The sequence below is a fragment of the Meles meles genome, chromosome X (genome assembly GCF_922984935.1).
Source record: "Meles meles chromosome X, mMelMel3.1 paternal haplotype, whole genome shotgun sequence".
Classification (NCBI taxonomy): domain Eukaryota; kingdom Metazoa; phylum Chordata; class Mammalia; order Carnivora; family Mustelidae; genus Meles; species Meles meles.
Window position 1 is genome coordinate 20,362,770 of NC_060087.1, and position 16,958 is coordinate 20,379,727.

The 16,958-nt window shown below is 43.7% G+C and overlaps 1 protein-coding gene across 3 annotated transcripts in view; it reads right to left on the reverse strand.

The window, feature by feature from the left end:
- PCYT1B (phosphate cytidylyltransferase 1B, choline) overlaps positions 1 to 16,958 on the reverse strand; it is a 124,704-nt gene continuing 107,746 nt past the window's right edge. For all 3 annotated transcript variants that reach the window (XM_045995711.1, XM_045995710.1, XM_045995712.1), the window contains exon 8: positions 1 to 3,856. In XM_045995711.1, the coding sequence (XP_045851667.1) occupies positions 3,644 to 3,856 (213 nt within the window). In that variant the 3' untranslated portion in view covers positions 1 to 3,643. The remainder of the gene's footprint in view (positions 3,857 to 16,958) is intronic.

The window sequence follows — 16,958 nt, forward strand, 5'->3', positions numbered from 1 at the left end:
ACAAGGAGGGAATGCTGTGTTCTGTTGGGGAGCGGGAGCGGGTGGGGAATGGACGAGGGGCTGGGGGTGGAGGGCTGATTCCAGTAGGTCGCGTAATTAAGCACCAGAGCAAATGCTTGGGCATAAGGTCGTACTTGAACCCAGACGAGTCTTCGTCTTCTTGTATGTACAGCAGAGTCTTAAGTATGTATGCTCTTCTTATGGCTTTGTCCCAGGACAAATCGCAGTGACAAAACAAAAAAAGTCTCCAAATGACACATGAGCTGATTCTTTAAAAAAAGGGGGGAAAAAGGTCTGGTGGCCTAGACTAGTGCTGAATGGATGCCTGAGGAGCAGCAACATCTCTGCTCCCAAACCGGCTCATCTGATTCAGCTGTGTCTGTTAGGCCATTCCCGTCTCTCTGGGGTATGCTTGGGTGCTAAAATAAGTCCTGAAGATGGAAAGAAAACAAATGCACAGTCTTCCTGTCCCCCCTCAAGGGATGGACTCACAGTGACTACAGCCTGAGGCCTGGAGCAAGACTGCAAGTCCGCAGAGCAGGTCAGAAGGCAGTCTTGGGTCTCAGGGTCGCTCCTCTTGAGGTTGGTTTCCTTTACTTTTCTGAGGTCCTGGCACACAGGAGCTGGCTTGCCAGAAACGGGCCGTTCAGTGTGGTGAGGCTGTTAGAGTTTCCCCTGTGTGTTTTAGCTGGTGGAAGGGTGAGCGTTTGATTTCAGGGCCCTGGGAAGAGGATGTAGCAGCAAATGGAGAAGTGGTGGGACAGGGGAGCTCGGGGACATGGCACCCCACCCCGCATGGATAGTCACTAACCTTGGGTGTCTGTGAAAGGAAGCCTCCCTTCTTCACCTGTTAAGGGGTGAGTGACACTTTGAAAGGGAGCAGAAAGTCCCTGCTCCTCCACTCCCCGGCTTCCAGACGGATTTTGCCCACCCTTCTTCTAACCTGCTCCCTCCTACAACACTCTGTACAGTTCTGCAGTCCTCCGTCTAAAGCTTCCTTCCCTTTCTAGGGCAGAAGGGACATTTCCTTGCTTTCTGTCATTTCCGCTTGCCTCTTCAAGCCTGCACATGATTCGTACATCTCTCACTCCAGCCCTGACTCACTTACGGCCATGACCGTTGACCCAAAAGAAGGGCACCCACATCTTCTCCTGGGAAGAAAGGCCAGGAGTGTTACAGGTTGGGTTGTAGAATCCCCGCCCCCATTCCTTCTCAGTCTCATGGCCTTAGGACAGCGGGGAGAGGTTATTAGAGGACAGCATGGGGACATGAGGTGAGATTTAGAATGGTTTGTGGGTGGTTTCAGCCCATCTCTGGAATAAGTCAGGTGTTGGTGATGTCCCATCATTGGCAGCTGTGGCGGCGCTGAGTCTGAGTCACATAAGGGGCACCTGTCAGCATGGTGTGGAAGGCCTGCAAACACAGCGTCGGCCTGGTGGAGCCCCACATGATTTGCTTCAGAGCACAGTTCAAGTAACAGTGGGTCTGTCTGCCCTGGGTGATGGAATGAGCACATAAAAGGCCTTCCCAAAATAGTTGCCCCTACATAGTGAGGTCCAGAGATGGGTTGAGAGCACAGATTTTCTATAATGGCCTTCCCTCTCTCCAGGTCCCTCTTTGCTCCCTTTTTCTGCCCTTGTTCTCCCCATCTCGCCCTGCCTGGCTGTGCTCATCCTTCCACTATCCCAGTTGTCAACCAGCTGGAATGAGCAGAGAGGCACAGTGAAAAACTGGGGCCTCGCCCCTTCTGCAGAGCAGTGCTCTAGGTCCTGACTACAGAGAGCTTCCTTCTCACATGCCACGTTCCTGCCAGCTCTTTGTCCCACGTGAGTGCTCAACAGAACCCTGGGGAGCGAGCCAGGACAAGGGGGTTCCAAGCCAGCTCAGCCGCATGGTTTTGCTTCCCAGCAAACACCACTTATCTATCTCCAGGTGGGCAGGGAGGTAGTTCAACCCCGACAAAAGGGGGAAAGACATGCCACCTTCCTTCATTGGTTGCCCCATGTGTCACCCAGAAAGGCTGGTTCCCAAGGCCTCTGAAAAGGGAAGTTTCTGTCACAGGAGATGCTGAGCTCTGCCCACAAGTTGCTGGTTTGGGCCTCTGCTCAGTTAGGCCCCAGCTCTCCCTTTGGCTTTGCTGGCACAGACAGGCAACGCTTCGTCTACCTAGGGGCGTGATTCTACACCCTGACTCTGCCTGGTCCTTTCCTCCCTGTCATTAGCGGACAGTAACTTTAAACGACTCAGCAATGCTTAGGCTCTTCGTCCCATTTGGCAAACCTAGGGCTGGGGATAACCATATAACCACGTAGTCCGTTTCAATGCTGAGATCACACCGAGGTTGCCGTAGCACTCTGGGAAGCTCTTCAGAGCCTCCCTCCAGCCAAAAACATAACGGGAGGCCATGAGAACAACATACTCATTTCCTGGTTGGGACAAGACGTTTCTACAGGAATCCAGGATGATTTTTGGACAAAGTGCCCAAGTCACAAGGGAACCAGGTAGTCCTTTAAACCACGGATTTCAGCGGGGGATTCGGGTACGAGCAGGAGCATATATTGTAGAAGGCTACCACCATACGTTCACATTGCATATGGTATGCACCCGGGATAGCATACGTGGCGCATACGGAGAACAGATACGTGCAAGTAGCACCCCTATTGGTATACTATGTGGTTTGGTACATCAAACTGTTAGGTGAGGCCCATGAAATTGTTAACTGGTCAGAAATGGGAAAAGCCATTCCAGAGTTAGCATCCTTTAAGGAGAAGCTCCAGGAGACATTTACCATCTGCTAAACTTGGAGCCAAAGCAAAGTAGCTCCTCTTCATTCACTCACACACACACACACACACACACACACACACACACACACACACAGTTTTTCTTTGTTGCATTTTCCACAGATTAAGGTAATTTCTGGAAACCATGAAGTCAAACCAATGATGAAAAGTACAACCAGGACCATATTAGGCCTTCTGTGGCGTTCTCCTCAACAGAACTGTCCTTTGAATAAGAAGTTAAGGTTCATGCTAGATGACCACTTATTTATCTGATCTAAAGCACGTCTTTGTCTATGCACCGTATTCTGAGAACTGCAAAGAATCGATGTGTTGCAACATCAGGTCTCAGTAGCTAATCTGAGAAGATTGGAATTGGTCTTTCACTTGACTATTTCAGAAGCACTTTGCCACCTCTACTGGAAACAACTTTATTCTGGCAGAGCTTGGGTGGTAGGAGGCAACGTGCAGGGCCCTTATGAGTTGGAAGTAGCAGATTGAGGGAACAGCCGCTTCCATGGGTGGTGGACTTGGTAGGGGTGGGTGTAAGGACCAAAGCAGAAGACACCCGACTCAGTGCAAGTCTCCTGGGGGTGCTCTGCATCTTTCTTTAGCAAGGTTAAAGTAGTGATTCTAGATGCTGCTAAGAAGGTTTGTAAAGGTTGTCTGGCTTGAAACTTCCATGCAGAGCCCAAGTCTTATGCTGAGTGGAGCCTGATGGAAAGCTGGTCCCCCCCAGGCTTTCGCTTAGCTGAGCTGCAGCTCCTGCAACCGTCACCCTTCCAACCCCACCCAGGCACACCCGGTGACCCCACCCTCGCCCCAGCCTGTGCTGTGCGGCCCTTGCTGTCTGCCGGCAGCCTTTACTTCTCATCCTCATCCCCCTCGCTCATGCTGCTGATGGAGGCTGAGGCTGCTTTGGGTGAGGAGGGGGGTGAGGTTTTGTTCGGGAGCCACGAGAAGGTGGGTGACGGGGAGCGGGAGGGGGACCGGCTCCTGGTGGGGCTGCTCACAGGGCTCTGCTTCGGGGACAAGGCCTGCAGCATCCGGCTACTCCTCTCCTGGAACATCTGCTTCTAGAGAAATTTGAGAGAAGGCATCTGTTAAGTTAGTCACCTGAGGTGGCAGGGAAACAAGAAGGAAAAGCAGGAACGAGAGCCACCACCCCACAACACCGGTCCCCACAGACTAGTCCTACGGTTGATGTCATCCAGGACTATATATGGGGAGCAGCTGAGTGAAAATCGGGGGCAGTGAGCTGTGGCCACGGAGATGACCATCTCTGCCGGTTCTTAGGACTCTTGCCTTCTTGCCTGCCTTTCCCACAGCTGCAAAATTTGAGTGTCTATTCTCTCTCAGGCAAACAGTCATGTGCAAGGTACAGAAGGGCAGTGGGAGATAAAACAGAAATCCCTGTCCTCCTCCACACGAGGACGAATCACACAATAAACCAAATGAACAAAATATGCGGATGTCAGAAGGAAGTACAATCTGTGAGCAAAAATAAACATAAAACGATAGCAAATGGGGATGTGAGGTGGCTGGGCACCTTGGCAGCAGTTTTAATGTGGGTGCTCAGAGAAGGCCTCTAGAAGACCTGAAAGATGAGGGAGAGGCCCGTGTGAATGGAAATTGGAGGCAAACACATTCCAGACAGAGCACCTCAAAAAGCAGGCAGTGCATGTCCAAGGAGGAGCAAGAAGGCCATCCGTGGTGGCAGGAGTGGAGTCACGGGCGGGGGGAGGGGATGGGGGAAGGGGTTAAGAGGAAGTCACCAGAGGGTTGACAGAAAACTGTCACATAGGGTCTTGGTGGCCATGTGAGAACTTCAGGCTTTACTGTGAGAAGAGAAACCTTGGGAGAGTTCCTTTACCTCTGAGGTTCTGGGTCCCAGACTGAGGAAGTCTGACTTTGGTTTTAAAAGGACCCACCCCGGCCGCAGGGAAGCCAGGGCAGGAGCTGGGGTAATGGTGAAGAGCCCACTGTAGTGAGAATCCAAGTAAAAATTGTGCTGGTCTGGACCACACCCGTTGTCATGAGGATGAGATGAGGTGAGAAATGGCTGGAGGCCTGGTCAATGTTTTCCCCCATAGTTTTAGTAAGCTATGATGGTCTTAAAGTGAAAGTCAGCCTTTTTAGTCTCGGTTCCGTGAGTTTTGACAAATGCCTGCAGCTGTGCGACTGCCAGCATGGTCAGAGTATTCCCTCAGCCACCCAATCTCCACGAGATCCTTTGTCACGCCCTCCCCTAGCCTCTGCAAACAGATCTTTTTCTGCTCCTCCAGTTTTGCCTTTTCCAGAATGTCCTCTAAACGGAATCGTGCAATGTCATGGTCTGGCTACATGTGGAAGGTGGAGCCCACAGGAACCGCCTTCTGGCCTATGAAGCAGGAAAGACAGCAGTGTCATGGGCTGGGGTGGGAGACTCGGGGGGTAAAAGGGATTACAGTTGTCGGACGCGCTTTCCCACTGGAGATCTCCAGTGACTCCTGCCCTGTGTTCTCCGAACTGAGCTCTTCCCTGGCACCGTCCTTCAGCTTTATGGGGACGTCCACCCTGGCCTAGCAGTGGTGCCCCCTGATCTGCCCTTCTGCTCTCTGCGGCAGCTCAGCCCCCACCTGTGCCCTGCCCCTGCTGCCTGGGCTCTGTGCCCCCCGTTCTCTCCCTTGCTTGTCACAGAACCTCAGTCTTATCTTGTGATCCTAAACTGGCCCTGGGGGCCACTTTTCCATTTGTTGGTCATTTTAGACTTTTTGGGTCATTTGAGTTACTCACTTTACAAAGCAACACAGACCCCCTGAAGACCAGTTGCTACACAGGAAATGCTCATACTCCAGCTGGGGCTTCAGTGATGCATCAGGAAGAGGGGGTGAGGAGGGAAGGAGCATGTGCAGCTGGTGGAGGGGTGACTTTCCAAGCAGAGGGCGCTAAGGAGAGAGTACTGTGTACAGTTCTTGGCATGACTGTAAGCTGAGTGAGTGCTTATGGGGCTGCCCATAGGCTCGGGCTGGAGCACCAGGAGGAGCTGGGTTTTTTTTTTTTTCCCCAAGACCCCCTGGAAGATTTTAATTAAGAGAGGGCTATGATCACATTTGTGTTTTAGAACTACCTTTGGGTGGGAGCATAAAAGCAAAGAGAGAAATCATAAAGGAGAAGTTTGGTGTTCAACTATATGAAAGCGTAAAACTTAGGTATCCCCCCGCCAAAAAACCCACCATGAGATAAGGTAAAAGGCAAAGGAAGCATAAGGGGGAAATTCTTGCAATGTTTAACTATAAATAATGGATCTTAGTATGTAAACAGAGCCTACAAATTAAGAATGTAAAAATGTTCTATAAAAAAATGAGCATAGGACTTGTTAAGACAAAGCACAAAAGACTGACAAAGGACCTATAAAAACGTTCAGCATCACTAGGAAACAAATGCAACATGACTGAAGTGAGACACCTTTTTGATATATCAGATTGTTACAGGCTGTGTTTGTTTGTTTGATTTTCCCAGTATGTTAAAAAAAAATTCCAGTTTTATTGAGATGTAATTGACACACAGCAGAGTTTAAAGTGTATAGCGTAATGATTTCACTTAGACATTAACCACAGTAAGTTAACATCTGTCATAAATGAAAGAAATTTATATTTTCCGTTGTGGTGAGAACTCTTGTGATCTACTCTCTTAACTTTCACGTATACACACAGCAATGTTAACAGTAGTCTTCATGCTGTGCGTTATATCCCTGGTACTTATTTATATTATAAATGGAAGTTTGTACTTTTTGACCACCTGCATCTGATTTTCCCTCTTTAACTCCTTTCTCTATCCTGGTAACCACAAATCTGATTGCTTTTTCCCTGAGTTGTTGACTCCCCCACCCCCAACGACCTATGAGATCATGTATTTGTTTTTCTGTTATTTGTTTCGCTTAGCATAATGTCCTCAAGGTCCATACATGTTATCACAAATGACAGGATTTCCTCCTTTTTAATGGTTGACTAATATTCCATTGTTGACACATCCATTCATCCTCTGATAGACACTTAGGTTGCTTCCATGTCTTGACCATTGCAAATGATGCTGCTGTGAATGTGGAGATGCAGATAGCATTTTGACCTAGCCTTTTGGTTTCCTTTGGACATATTCCTCGAAGTGAAATTGCTGGATCATATATACGGTGGTTTCAGTTTCAAATTTTTTGAGGAACCTCCATACTGTTTTCCACCTTGGCCACACCAATTTACAATTCTACCACCAACACACAAGTGTTCCTTTTAATCCATGTCCTCATCAAGATTTGTTATTTCTGGTCTTTTTGATGGCAGCCAGTCTAATTGGCGTGAGGTGAAAAGTCCTTGTGGTTTTGATTTGCATTTCCCTCCTGATTAGTGATGTTGAGCATCATCTCATATACCTGTTGGTCCTTTGTATATCTTCCATGGAAAAATGTCTGTTCAGGTAATCACCCATTTTTTTATTGGATTATTTTGAAGTTTTTTGCTACTGAGTTGTGGGAGTTCTTTATATATTTTGAATGTTCACTTAACTGATACATGGTTAGCACATATATTTCCCATTCTGTAGACTGTCTTTTGCTGATGGTTCCTTTGGCTGTGCGGACGTTTTTAGTTTAATGTAGTCCCACTTGTTTTTGATTTTGTGACTTGTGCTTTCGGTGTCCTACCCAAAAAAATCTCTGCCACGACCCACATAAAGGAGCTTTTCTCTTATGTTTTCTTCTGGGATTTTTATGGTTTATGGTCTTATATGGACATCTTTAATCCTTTTCAAGGTAACATTGGTGAATGGTGTAAGGTAGGGATCTAGTTTTATTCTTTCATGTGTGAATATACAGGTTTTCCCAGCACCATGAGTTGAAGAGACAGTCCTTACTCCACTGAGTATTCCTGGATCCCTTGTATGGGTTTATTTCTGAGCTCTCAGTTCTGTCCCATTGGTCTATATGTCTTTTTTTATGCCCGTACTATACTGTTTGGATTATTGTACCTTTCTAATACAGCTTGAAATCAGAAGTGTGATGCCTCCCACTTTCTTCTTTCTCAGGATTGCTTTGGTTATTTGGGGTCTTTTAAGGTTCCATATAAATTTTAGGATTTTTTATTGTTTCTGTGAAAAATTCCGTTGGAATCTTGATAGGGATTGCATTTAATCTATAGGTGGCTGCATTTAATCTATAGGTGGCTTTGGGATGGTATGGACATTACTAATATTAATTCTTCTAATCTGTGAACATGAGACATCTTTCCATTTATTTCTGTCTAAAATTTTTTTCATCACTATTTTGTAGTTTTCAGTGTACAGATTTCTCACCTCCATGGTTAAATTTGTTTTTAAGTATTTTATTGCTTTCAATCCTATTCTACATGGGAACAGTTTATTTCTCATTCAGATAATTCACTGTTAGTATATAAAGATGCTACTTATTTGGTATGTTAATTTTGTATCCCGCAACTTCACTGAATTTGTGGATTAGATATAACAGGTCTTTGGTGGGAGTCTATCAGATTTCCTCTAATATAAAATCATGTTATCTGCAAATAGACGATCTCTCTTCTTCTTTCCAATTCTGATGTGCTTTCATATTTTCTTGTCTGATTGCTCTGCTAGGATTTCGGTAATATCTTGAATGGGAGGAGTGAGAATGGGCACCCTTGTCTTATTCCCGATTTTAAAGGAAAGGCTTTCAACCTTTTGTCATTAAGTACCATGTTAGCTGTGGGTTTGTCATCTACAGCTTTTATTATGTTGAGGTATGTTTGTTCTATACCTAATTTGTTAAGAGTTTTTATCATGAATGGTTATTGCATTTTGCCCAATGACTTTTCTATGTCCACTGAGATGATCATAAGATTTTCTTTTCTATCAATGTGATGTATTATACTGATAGATTTACATCTGTTTAACCATGCTTGTATCTCAAAAATAAATACCATTTGATATGGTGAAAGATCTTTTTACTGTGCTGCTGAGTTCTGTTTACTAGCATTTTTTAAAAAGATTTATTTATTCTAGAGATGGGGGAGGGGCAGAGGAAGAAGGGAAGCAGACTCTGCTGAGCATGGAGCCCTACGTGGGGCTTGATCCCACAACCCTGAGATCATGACCCCAGCCAAAACCAAGAGTTGGACACTCAGCGGACTGAGCCACCCAGACACCCACTGATTACTAGTATTTTATTGAGAATTTTTGCCTCTATATTCATCAGAGATAGTGGTCTGTAGTTTTCCTTTACTGTTCTTTTCTGGCTTTGGTAATGCTGGCCTTATAAAATACATTTGGAAGTGTTCCCTTCTCCCAAACATTGAGGAGTCTGAGACGGATTTACATTAATTCTTCTTTAAATGTTTAGTAAAATTCACCAGTGAAACCATCTGTTCCTAGGCCTTTCTTCTTTGGGAGATTTTTGATCACTAATTCAATCTCCTTACTAATAATTGGTCTGTCACATTTTCTACTTTATTCTGATTCATTCTTGGTAGATTGTATGTTTCTAAGAATTTTCCAATTCTTCAAGTTTCTCCAGTTTGTTGGCATATAGTTGTTCATAGTAGCTTCTTAAGATCCTCTGTGCTATCAGTTGTAATATTTACTTCTGCATTTTCATTTGTGATTTTGTTGATTTGGGTCCTATTTTTTTTTTCTTGGTTTAGCTAAACATTTGTCAATTTTATCTTTTCAAAAAACTATCTCTTAGTTTGGCTAGTCTTTTCTGTTGTATTCTTCATCTCCATTTTATTTGTTTCTGCCCCAATTTCTATTATTTCCTTTCTTTTGCTAACTTTGGGTTCACTTTTTTTAAGTTCCTAAAACATAGCATTAAGTTGTTTGAGATCTTTCTTGTTATCTGAGACAGGCATTTATTGCTATGAACTTCCCTTTTAGAACTGTTCTGTTGGCGTACCGTAAGTTTTGGTACATTGTGTTTCCATTTTTGTTTGTGTCAAGATACATTTTTATTTCCCCTTTAATTTCTTCTCTGACTCTTGGCCATTGAGACTATCTTTTTAAAGATTTTATTTATTTTGACAGAGATAGAGCACAAATGGGGAGTGTTAGGCAGAGGGAGGAGAAGCAGGCTCCCCACTGAGCAGAGAGCCCGATGCAGGGCTCCATCCAACGACCCTGGGATCATGACCTGAGACAAAGGCAGATGCTTAACCAACTGAGCCACCCAGTCACCCTGAGACTATTGTTTAGTTTCCATGTATTCATGAATTTTTCAGTTTTCCTTCTGTTAATGACTTCTACTTTGAGACCATCATGGTCAGAAAAGGTACTTGGTATGATTTCAGTCTCCTTGAATATGCTAAGACTTGTTCTGTGGGTTGACCTCTTTACCACTGCATCATCATAATAATCATAAAAGAACTTCTTTGTCTCATTTTACCATTTTTTTGTATTTAAGTCTCTGTAGTATGATACAAGTATAGCTACCCCCAGTTTTTGGTTTGTTTGGTTTTTGGAATACATTTGCTTACAACAACTTTTTCCATTCTTTCACTGTCGGTCTGTGTGTGTCTTTAAGACTAAAGTGAGTCTCTTATGGGCACATATCATTAGATGGTTTTCAGATGTTATCCATTCAGCCATTCTAGGTGTATTGAATGGAGAATTTAATCCAATTAAATATGATTTAAAGCAATCATTAATAGGTAAGGACTTACTTAGTCATTTTATTAACTTTTTATTACTATTTTAATAGAACCATTATTCTTTGTTCTGTGTCCTGCTTTCTTTTTTTGTGTTTCAATGTCTTCTGATATCTGTATGGTTTGACTTATTTATCTTGTACTTTTGTGTAATTACTACAGGTTTTATCCTTGTGGTTACAAGGTTTACAAAAAATATTTTAAAATTATAATGCCTTATTTTAAACTGGTAACAACTTAACTTCAACAGAACTTCTAAACTTTATGCTTTCATCTCCCCCTCCCCACTACATTTTAGGTTATTGATATTATAGTTAACATATATTTTTAAAAGATTTTATTTATTTATTTGACACAGAGAGAGAGATCATAAGTAGGCAGGTGGTGGGGGGGGGGGAAGCAGGCTCCCTGCTGAGCAGAGAGCCTGATGAAGGGCTCAATCCCAGGACCCTGAGATCATGAACTGAGCCTAAAGCAGAGGCTCAACCCACTGAGCCACCCAGGTGCCCCCAGTTAACATACTTTTTATATTGCATAACCAGTAACAGATTATTGTTGTCATAGTTATTTTTACAATATTTTCTAACATTTTTAAAAGATTTTAATTCATTTTACAGAGCACAAGCAGGGGGAACTGCAGAGGGAGAAGTAGTTTCCCCACAGAACAGGGAACTCGACATGGGGCTTGATCCCAGGACCCTGGGATCATGACCTAAGCTGAAGGCAGACACTCAACTGACAGCCACCCCAGTGCCCAAATGTTTTCTACCTTCTAAAATAGAGTTGTAAGTGAATTACCCACCACCATTACCACATCACAGATTCTAATTTTGACTATATTTTTAACATTACAAGTTTCACTGGTACCTTATGTTTTATGATGTTCATTAGTGTCCTTTTCCCAAAGACCTCCCTTTAGCATTTCTTAGAAGGCAGATCTGGTGGTGGTGAACTCAGCTTTGTTTTTGGGGGAAGTCTTTACTTCTACATTTCTGAAAGACCGCTTTTCCAGGTACAGAATTCTTGGTTGACATTTTTTTCCTTTAAATATTTTGGACATGCCATCCCATTCTCTCTTGGCCCAAACCAGATTTGTCGAGAAGTCCACTGATAGTCTCATGATTGTTCCCTCATATGTAATTTACCTCTCTTGTTCTTTTCCAGATTTTTTTTCTTTGACTTTTGACAATTTAATTATAGTCTGTATTTGTGTAGCCCTTTTGGGGTTCATCTTATTTGAGATCCTTTGTACCTCATGGATTGGGATGTTTTAAGCCCTTACTGCTTTAAATTTACTTTCTGTACCCATTCTCTTCTCATTCTCTTTTCCTTCTGGTATTTCCTTAATGCAAATATTGTTTGTCTTTATTGTGTCTTTACATCCTGTATGTTTTGTTCACTTTTTAATTCTTTTTTTTTGTTGTTCCTCTAACTGGATTATTTCAAATGTCCTCTCATCTAGGTCACTGTTTTTTCTGCATAGCTGAGTCTTTCAAGATGTTATTTCTAAGTAATTTCTATACCCAACATGGGGCTCAGACTCACAACCCCACGATCAAGAGTTGCACCCTCTACTGACAAGCCAGCCAGGAGCCTTGAGTCTCATTTTGAAGCTCTGTAGAATTTTTTAGTTTAATTATTATATTTTTCAGCTCTATAATTTTTTGATGGCTTCTATATATCTTTGTTGAACTTCTTGTTTTGTTTATACATCATTTTCCTAATTTTTAGTTTTCTATGTGTTATTGCAGTTGTCTAAACTTTAAAAGGATTATTCCAAAATCTGGCTATTCATAGATAGCCATTTCTTTAAGGTCAGTTATTAAAGCTTTGGTAGTTTCCTTTTTTGGTGTCAGGTTTACTAGATTTTTTTCATGATTCTTGATTCTTTACATTGGTCTCTATACATTTGAGTAAACAGTCTCCTCTTCCAGAATTTATGGGTTTGCTTTGGCAGAGATAGCTCTTTGCCGGTCCCCTCACTGTGGGTTTCTGGATGTTTCAGTTGATAATGCCCTCGGGCAGGTGGAGTTTTGCTATCAGGGTCAATTTCTGGGTGAACTCTGAGGTCGGGGTTAGGGGTGCCACTTTCTAAGAATAGTTGGATAAGACTCCTGGTTTGGTTCCTTAACAAGTGAGACTGTACAAGTTGCCTAGGTTTTCTGTTCTGTTTTTCTTACTGGACTGGCAGGACTCTATACTATACCTAGCAGCAGGTAGAGCTATGAATTAGCTTCTCTGCCTTCGTGGGGCAGGACAATGAGCCTACAAGCCTCATCGTTTCAGGACCTAAATCAGGCAAAGCTTGTACTGAATTCCCTGGCTAGAATGGGTCAGCTTGTTTTGTTCTACAGATGAAGAGCTTCATGGGCAGTGATCTGTGTCCAAGGGCCACTATAAGTAGGTCTGTTGGTTGGGATACATAATTTTCTGTGTGTTCTAGTTAGGTTCCCTGGTCAGGCAGGCCGAAAACTGTATTCAGTAGGCAGGACTATGAATTAGTTTATGTATCCAGGCATAGCAAGAGAAGTAGCTCCAAGGCCAGAAAGGCTTTCATTTTATGGTGTTGACTCAAGCTAACCTATGTCCTAAGTTCCCTGCCCAAATGGAACCACTGGCTTTGCTCTGCAGACTCTCTGTTGGACTCTGTGCTTGACTGTTGCTGGGCTTTGCAGCTTTCCCGTCTTACAGGCAAGCTTTCTGTCTGGGTGGTGCTGGGAGCTTCACTCAGCAGTGGATGGGGCTGTGACTCAGCTCCCTTGCCTGGGTGGGACAGGAGAGCCAGCTCCAAACAGGCTCCCAGTTTTTCCACATCAGGTCTTCTCGTTGGGTTGAGGGTGGTAGTGGTCAGAAGCTGCGCTCAGTAGTGGGTAGGCTATCAATAAGTTCCGGTGTCTGGGTAGAGTCAGTGAACGCTCACAACTTAGCCGTGGCTTTGAGGCAGTCAGCTCTTCCTGCCATACTCTTGGCTCAAGTGCTGCTGGACTATGCCGCTTCCCACGTGTTCTTGCCAGCCTCTCCCGCCAGGCAGCGTTGGGAGCGTCACTCGGCAGCAGGGGACGGACGGCTACGACTCAGCTCCCCTTCCTGCACAGAGGCAGACCAGGCTCCAGGGTCAGAAAAATCTCTTTGTCTGAGCGCCAGAATCGGGTACACTTATGCCCTGCTGAGTTCCCTGGGCCAATTGTGCTACTGTCTTGGCTCTGCAGATAAACAAAACCACTAGCCTGGACTACCACCGCTTAGGTCGCTGCAGGTAGGAACTCAGCCTGCCAGTATCTGCACTGGTTGTTGGAAGCCCCTCCCCTTCAAATTCTCAGTGGCCGATGCCCACAGATTGCCTTGCAATTTGTATAGAATGAGACCAGAATGGGGGCTCTCAAGCAGTGATCTGGAGGAACTGGATGTCCACACTGGACTCTTTTCCCACTATAAACACTGGGGGCTCCGCAGAGACCGCTTTGTGTAATGCTGGGCTGGCCTGGGTTAGAGGCAATATGGGCGGCACACAGCCTCGCCCCCGCGTTCTAGGATTCTCTCAGCGGTGTCTTGTCTACGAATAGTTGTTCGTTCTTCTTGTGAGAGGGAGCAAAGTCAGCAATGACTTATGTCACCATCTTTATAAGCTTAATCGCCCAAGACTTTTTTTTTTTTTTATTTGTAAAGGCCAGTGCTGGAAAAAGGAAAAAGACGACACATCTGTTACTGCTGGTGTCTTTCTGAGGAGTAACAGGGCAGTAGGTGTAAAAACTTTTGTTTCCCGAGGAGATAACCTGAGCTGCAATTATATACTTATTGGGTACATGGATGGTCATTGCAGGGTCATCACAGACAAAACCGCAAACCCCTGAAATAGGGGAGAGAAATCTTGCTCAGCTCTGAGGTGAAAGGTGGCTGATGAAAATCCAGTCCTTAAAGAATACTTAAAGAATACTTAATAGTGTGAGAATGTTCATGAGCTACTGCACAGCAAAAATGATTTGGGAGCCATACGTTCTGCACGATCCCATTTTGTAAAAGGAAACACACATGCAGATGGAGAAAAGATGGGGCCGGATCCCAGTGGTTAGTCCTCGCAGCTGGACTGCAGGTGATTTTTAGACTCTTCTCGTTGTTTTTTCTTTTCTTTTCTTTCTTTCCTTAAAAGATTTATTTATTGGGGTGCCTGGGTGGCTCAGTGGGTTGGGGCCTCTGCCTTCAGCTCAGGTCATAATCCCAGGGTCCTGGGATCAAGCCCCGCATCAGGGTCTCTGCTCAGCGGGGAGCCTGCTTCCTCCTCTCTCTCTGCCTGCCTCTCTGCTTACTTGTGATCTCTGTCAGATAAATAAATAAAATATTTTTTAAAAGATTTATTTATTTATCAGAGAATGGGAGAGTGCACGCACAAGCTGGGGGGAATGGCAGGCAGAGGGAGAAGCAGGCTCCCCACAGAGCAAGGAGCCTGATATGGGGCTCAGTCCCAGGACCCCGGGATCATGACCAGTTAAGCCAAAGGCAGACGCTTAACTGACGGAGCCACCCAGGCATCCTGTTTTCCTTACTTCTGAACAATTCTGTAATGGACACACATTACTTTTATCACCATAAGGAAGACCAATGACTGAGGCAAGGAGAGGAGGCCACGGGGCCCTGAATTAATAACACAAAATGGTAGAGCCTCAGGCACTTCATCAGTCCCTCCCCCAACCTTTATAAGCTCTAGCCCAGTACTTTTTAGGATCTCATGTTTTCTCTAGCAAATATAATTGAGATGACTTGCTGATCACTGAGAACATTTGTAGATTTAAAACTCCACAATTGTAAGAACCTACCAATTATTCACCTTCCATTAAAGGCATTGATAATTCTGCCAAAAGACATCCAACCCCCTCAAAATCAAACAGGAAAAAAAAGTGCAGTAGTACAACATCATTACCTTAGAGGAAGCCCATTTATGAGACAAAATCAAATGCCAAAATGATAGGGTAGCCTATTATTAATAGCAACATTAAAAGAATCCTTGAACTTCTAGAAGTCATTTGAAAATAAGTATTTTTATTACTATAATCTTTAAGTATATTTATAGTGGCAGCCAGTAGCTCTCTTGCTGTTAATGGATTGTCAGCATTTCCATTAGAAGCTCACTTGCAAGTAATCTATAGCTTGTCTCCCATAGTTTGACTCAAGCTCATAACTGAGAATATTATGCCTAAGATAATGCAATAATTTGAATCCTTAATGATAAATAATGGTGTCGCACGTCATATAGTGTGATATCCATGCAAAACAACTCTAGGTCTCAGTTTGGAAGCTTTGTGATCTGTTGCTGCTGCATTACGAAGCATGATTCTTCTGCAAAGGAGTTAAACTGGACCAGGTCAGCAGACAGTTTGTAATGAGCTTCCTGGTAAGAAAAGCACTTTAGGAATACAAAAATAAGAACATGGAATGGCATTTTCATATAGAAAAGGTATTTAAATTATACCTGTAACTGTATTAAGATACTTCCATTTATAAAGTTTTCTCCCAAGAAAATAATCCCATTTACTCTTGTCCCAGTAAAACTAATTTTCTATTTCTCATCCTACAAACTTCTCCTTTTTAGGAAGTTCTTCACATCTACTGAGACAGTAAATGTCCTGACAAATGCCTTCCAAGGCTTCAGGATTTCATAGAGATTCCAGCTTAACTGCCACAAAAAGAAATGAAAAAATATCCTAGTTATATCTGGTTTGGACTTCTGGTAAGCACTGTGGAATTCAAAGAGAGCATGTGGTTCAGCCAAATCAATAAACAACAAAACTAACCCTTAACAAACAATGCCCAACATATGCCTAGGTGCTGTTAAAGGGCTTTAGAGTGTGACAACTTCCTCCATCTAACAACCCTACAAGCTAGCTGAGGCAGAAGAACTTGGCCAAGACACCCAGCTAGGAGGTGAGCCCTGTTCCTGACCATCTCTCTGTAATTAGCTGCTTTAGTAGTAAGAAGCTTTTCTGTTGACCCATTTACTTGTGCATTTGTTGGAAGACAAATTTTTGGAACCAACTGTTAAAAAGCTGCAAGCAGGAAATTCAGATCCACAAACTGAATTTTATGTTTTATAAAATCAAAACAATCTTAAACATCAGCATGCTATTAGAATGATTATATATATTATATAATATATAAATATTCTCTTTATACACACACATATGCATGGTGTAATAAGCACTGGGGAGAATGTGGAGAAGTCAGAACCCTTGTGCACTGCACTGGAATGTAAGATGGTGTAGTCAGTGTGGAAAACAGTATGCAAGTTTCTAAAAACATTTAAAATATTATGCTAAGTGAAATAAGTCAATCAGAGAAAGACAATTATCATATGATCTCTCTGATATGAAAAGTTTGAGAGGCAGGGCGGGGGTCATGGGGGTTGGGGGGATGAAACAAGATGGGATCAGGAGGGAGACAACCATAAGAGACACTTTCTTTTTTTTTTTCCATAAGAGACTCTTAATCTCAGGAAACTGAGGGTTGCTGGGGGGTGGGGGGAAGG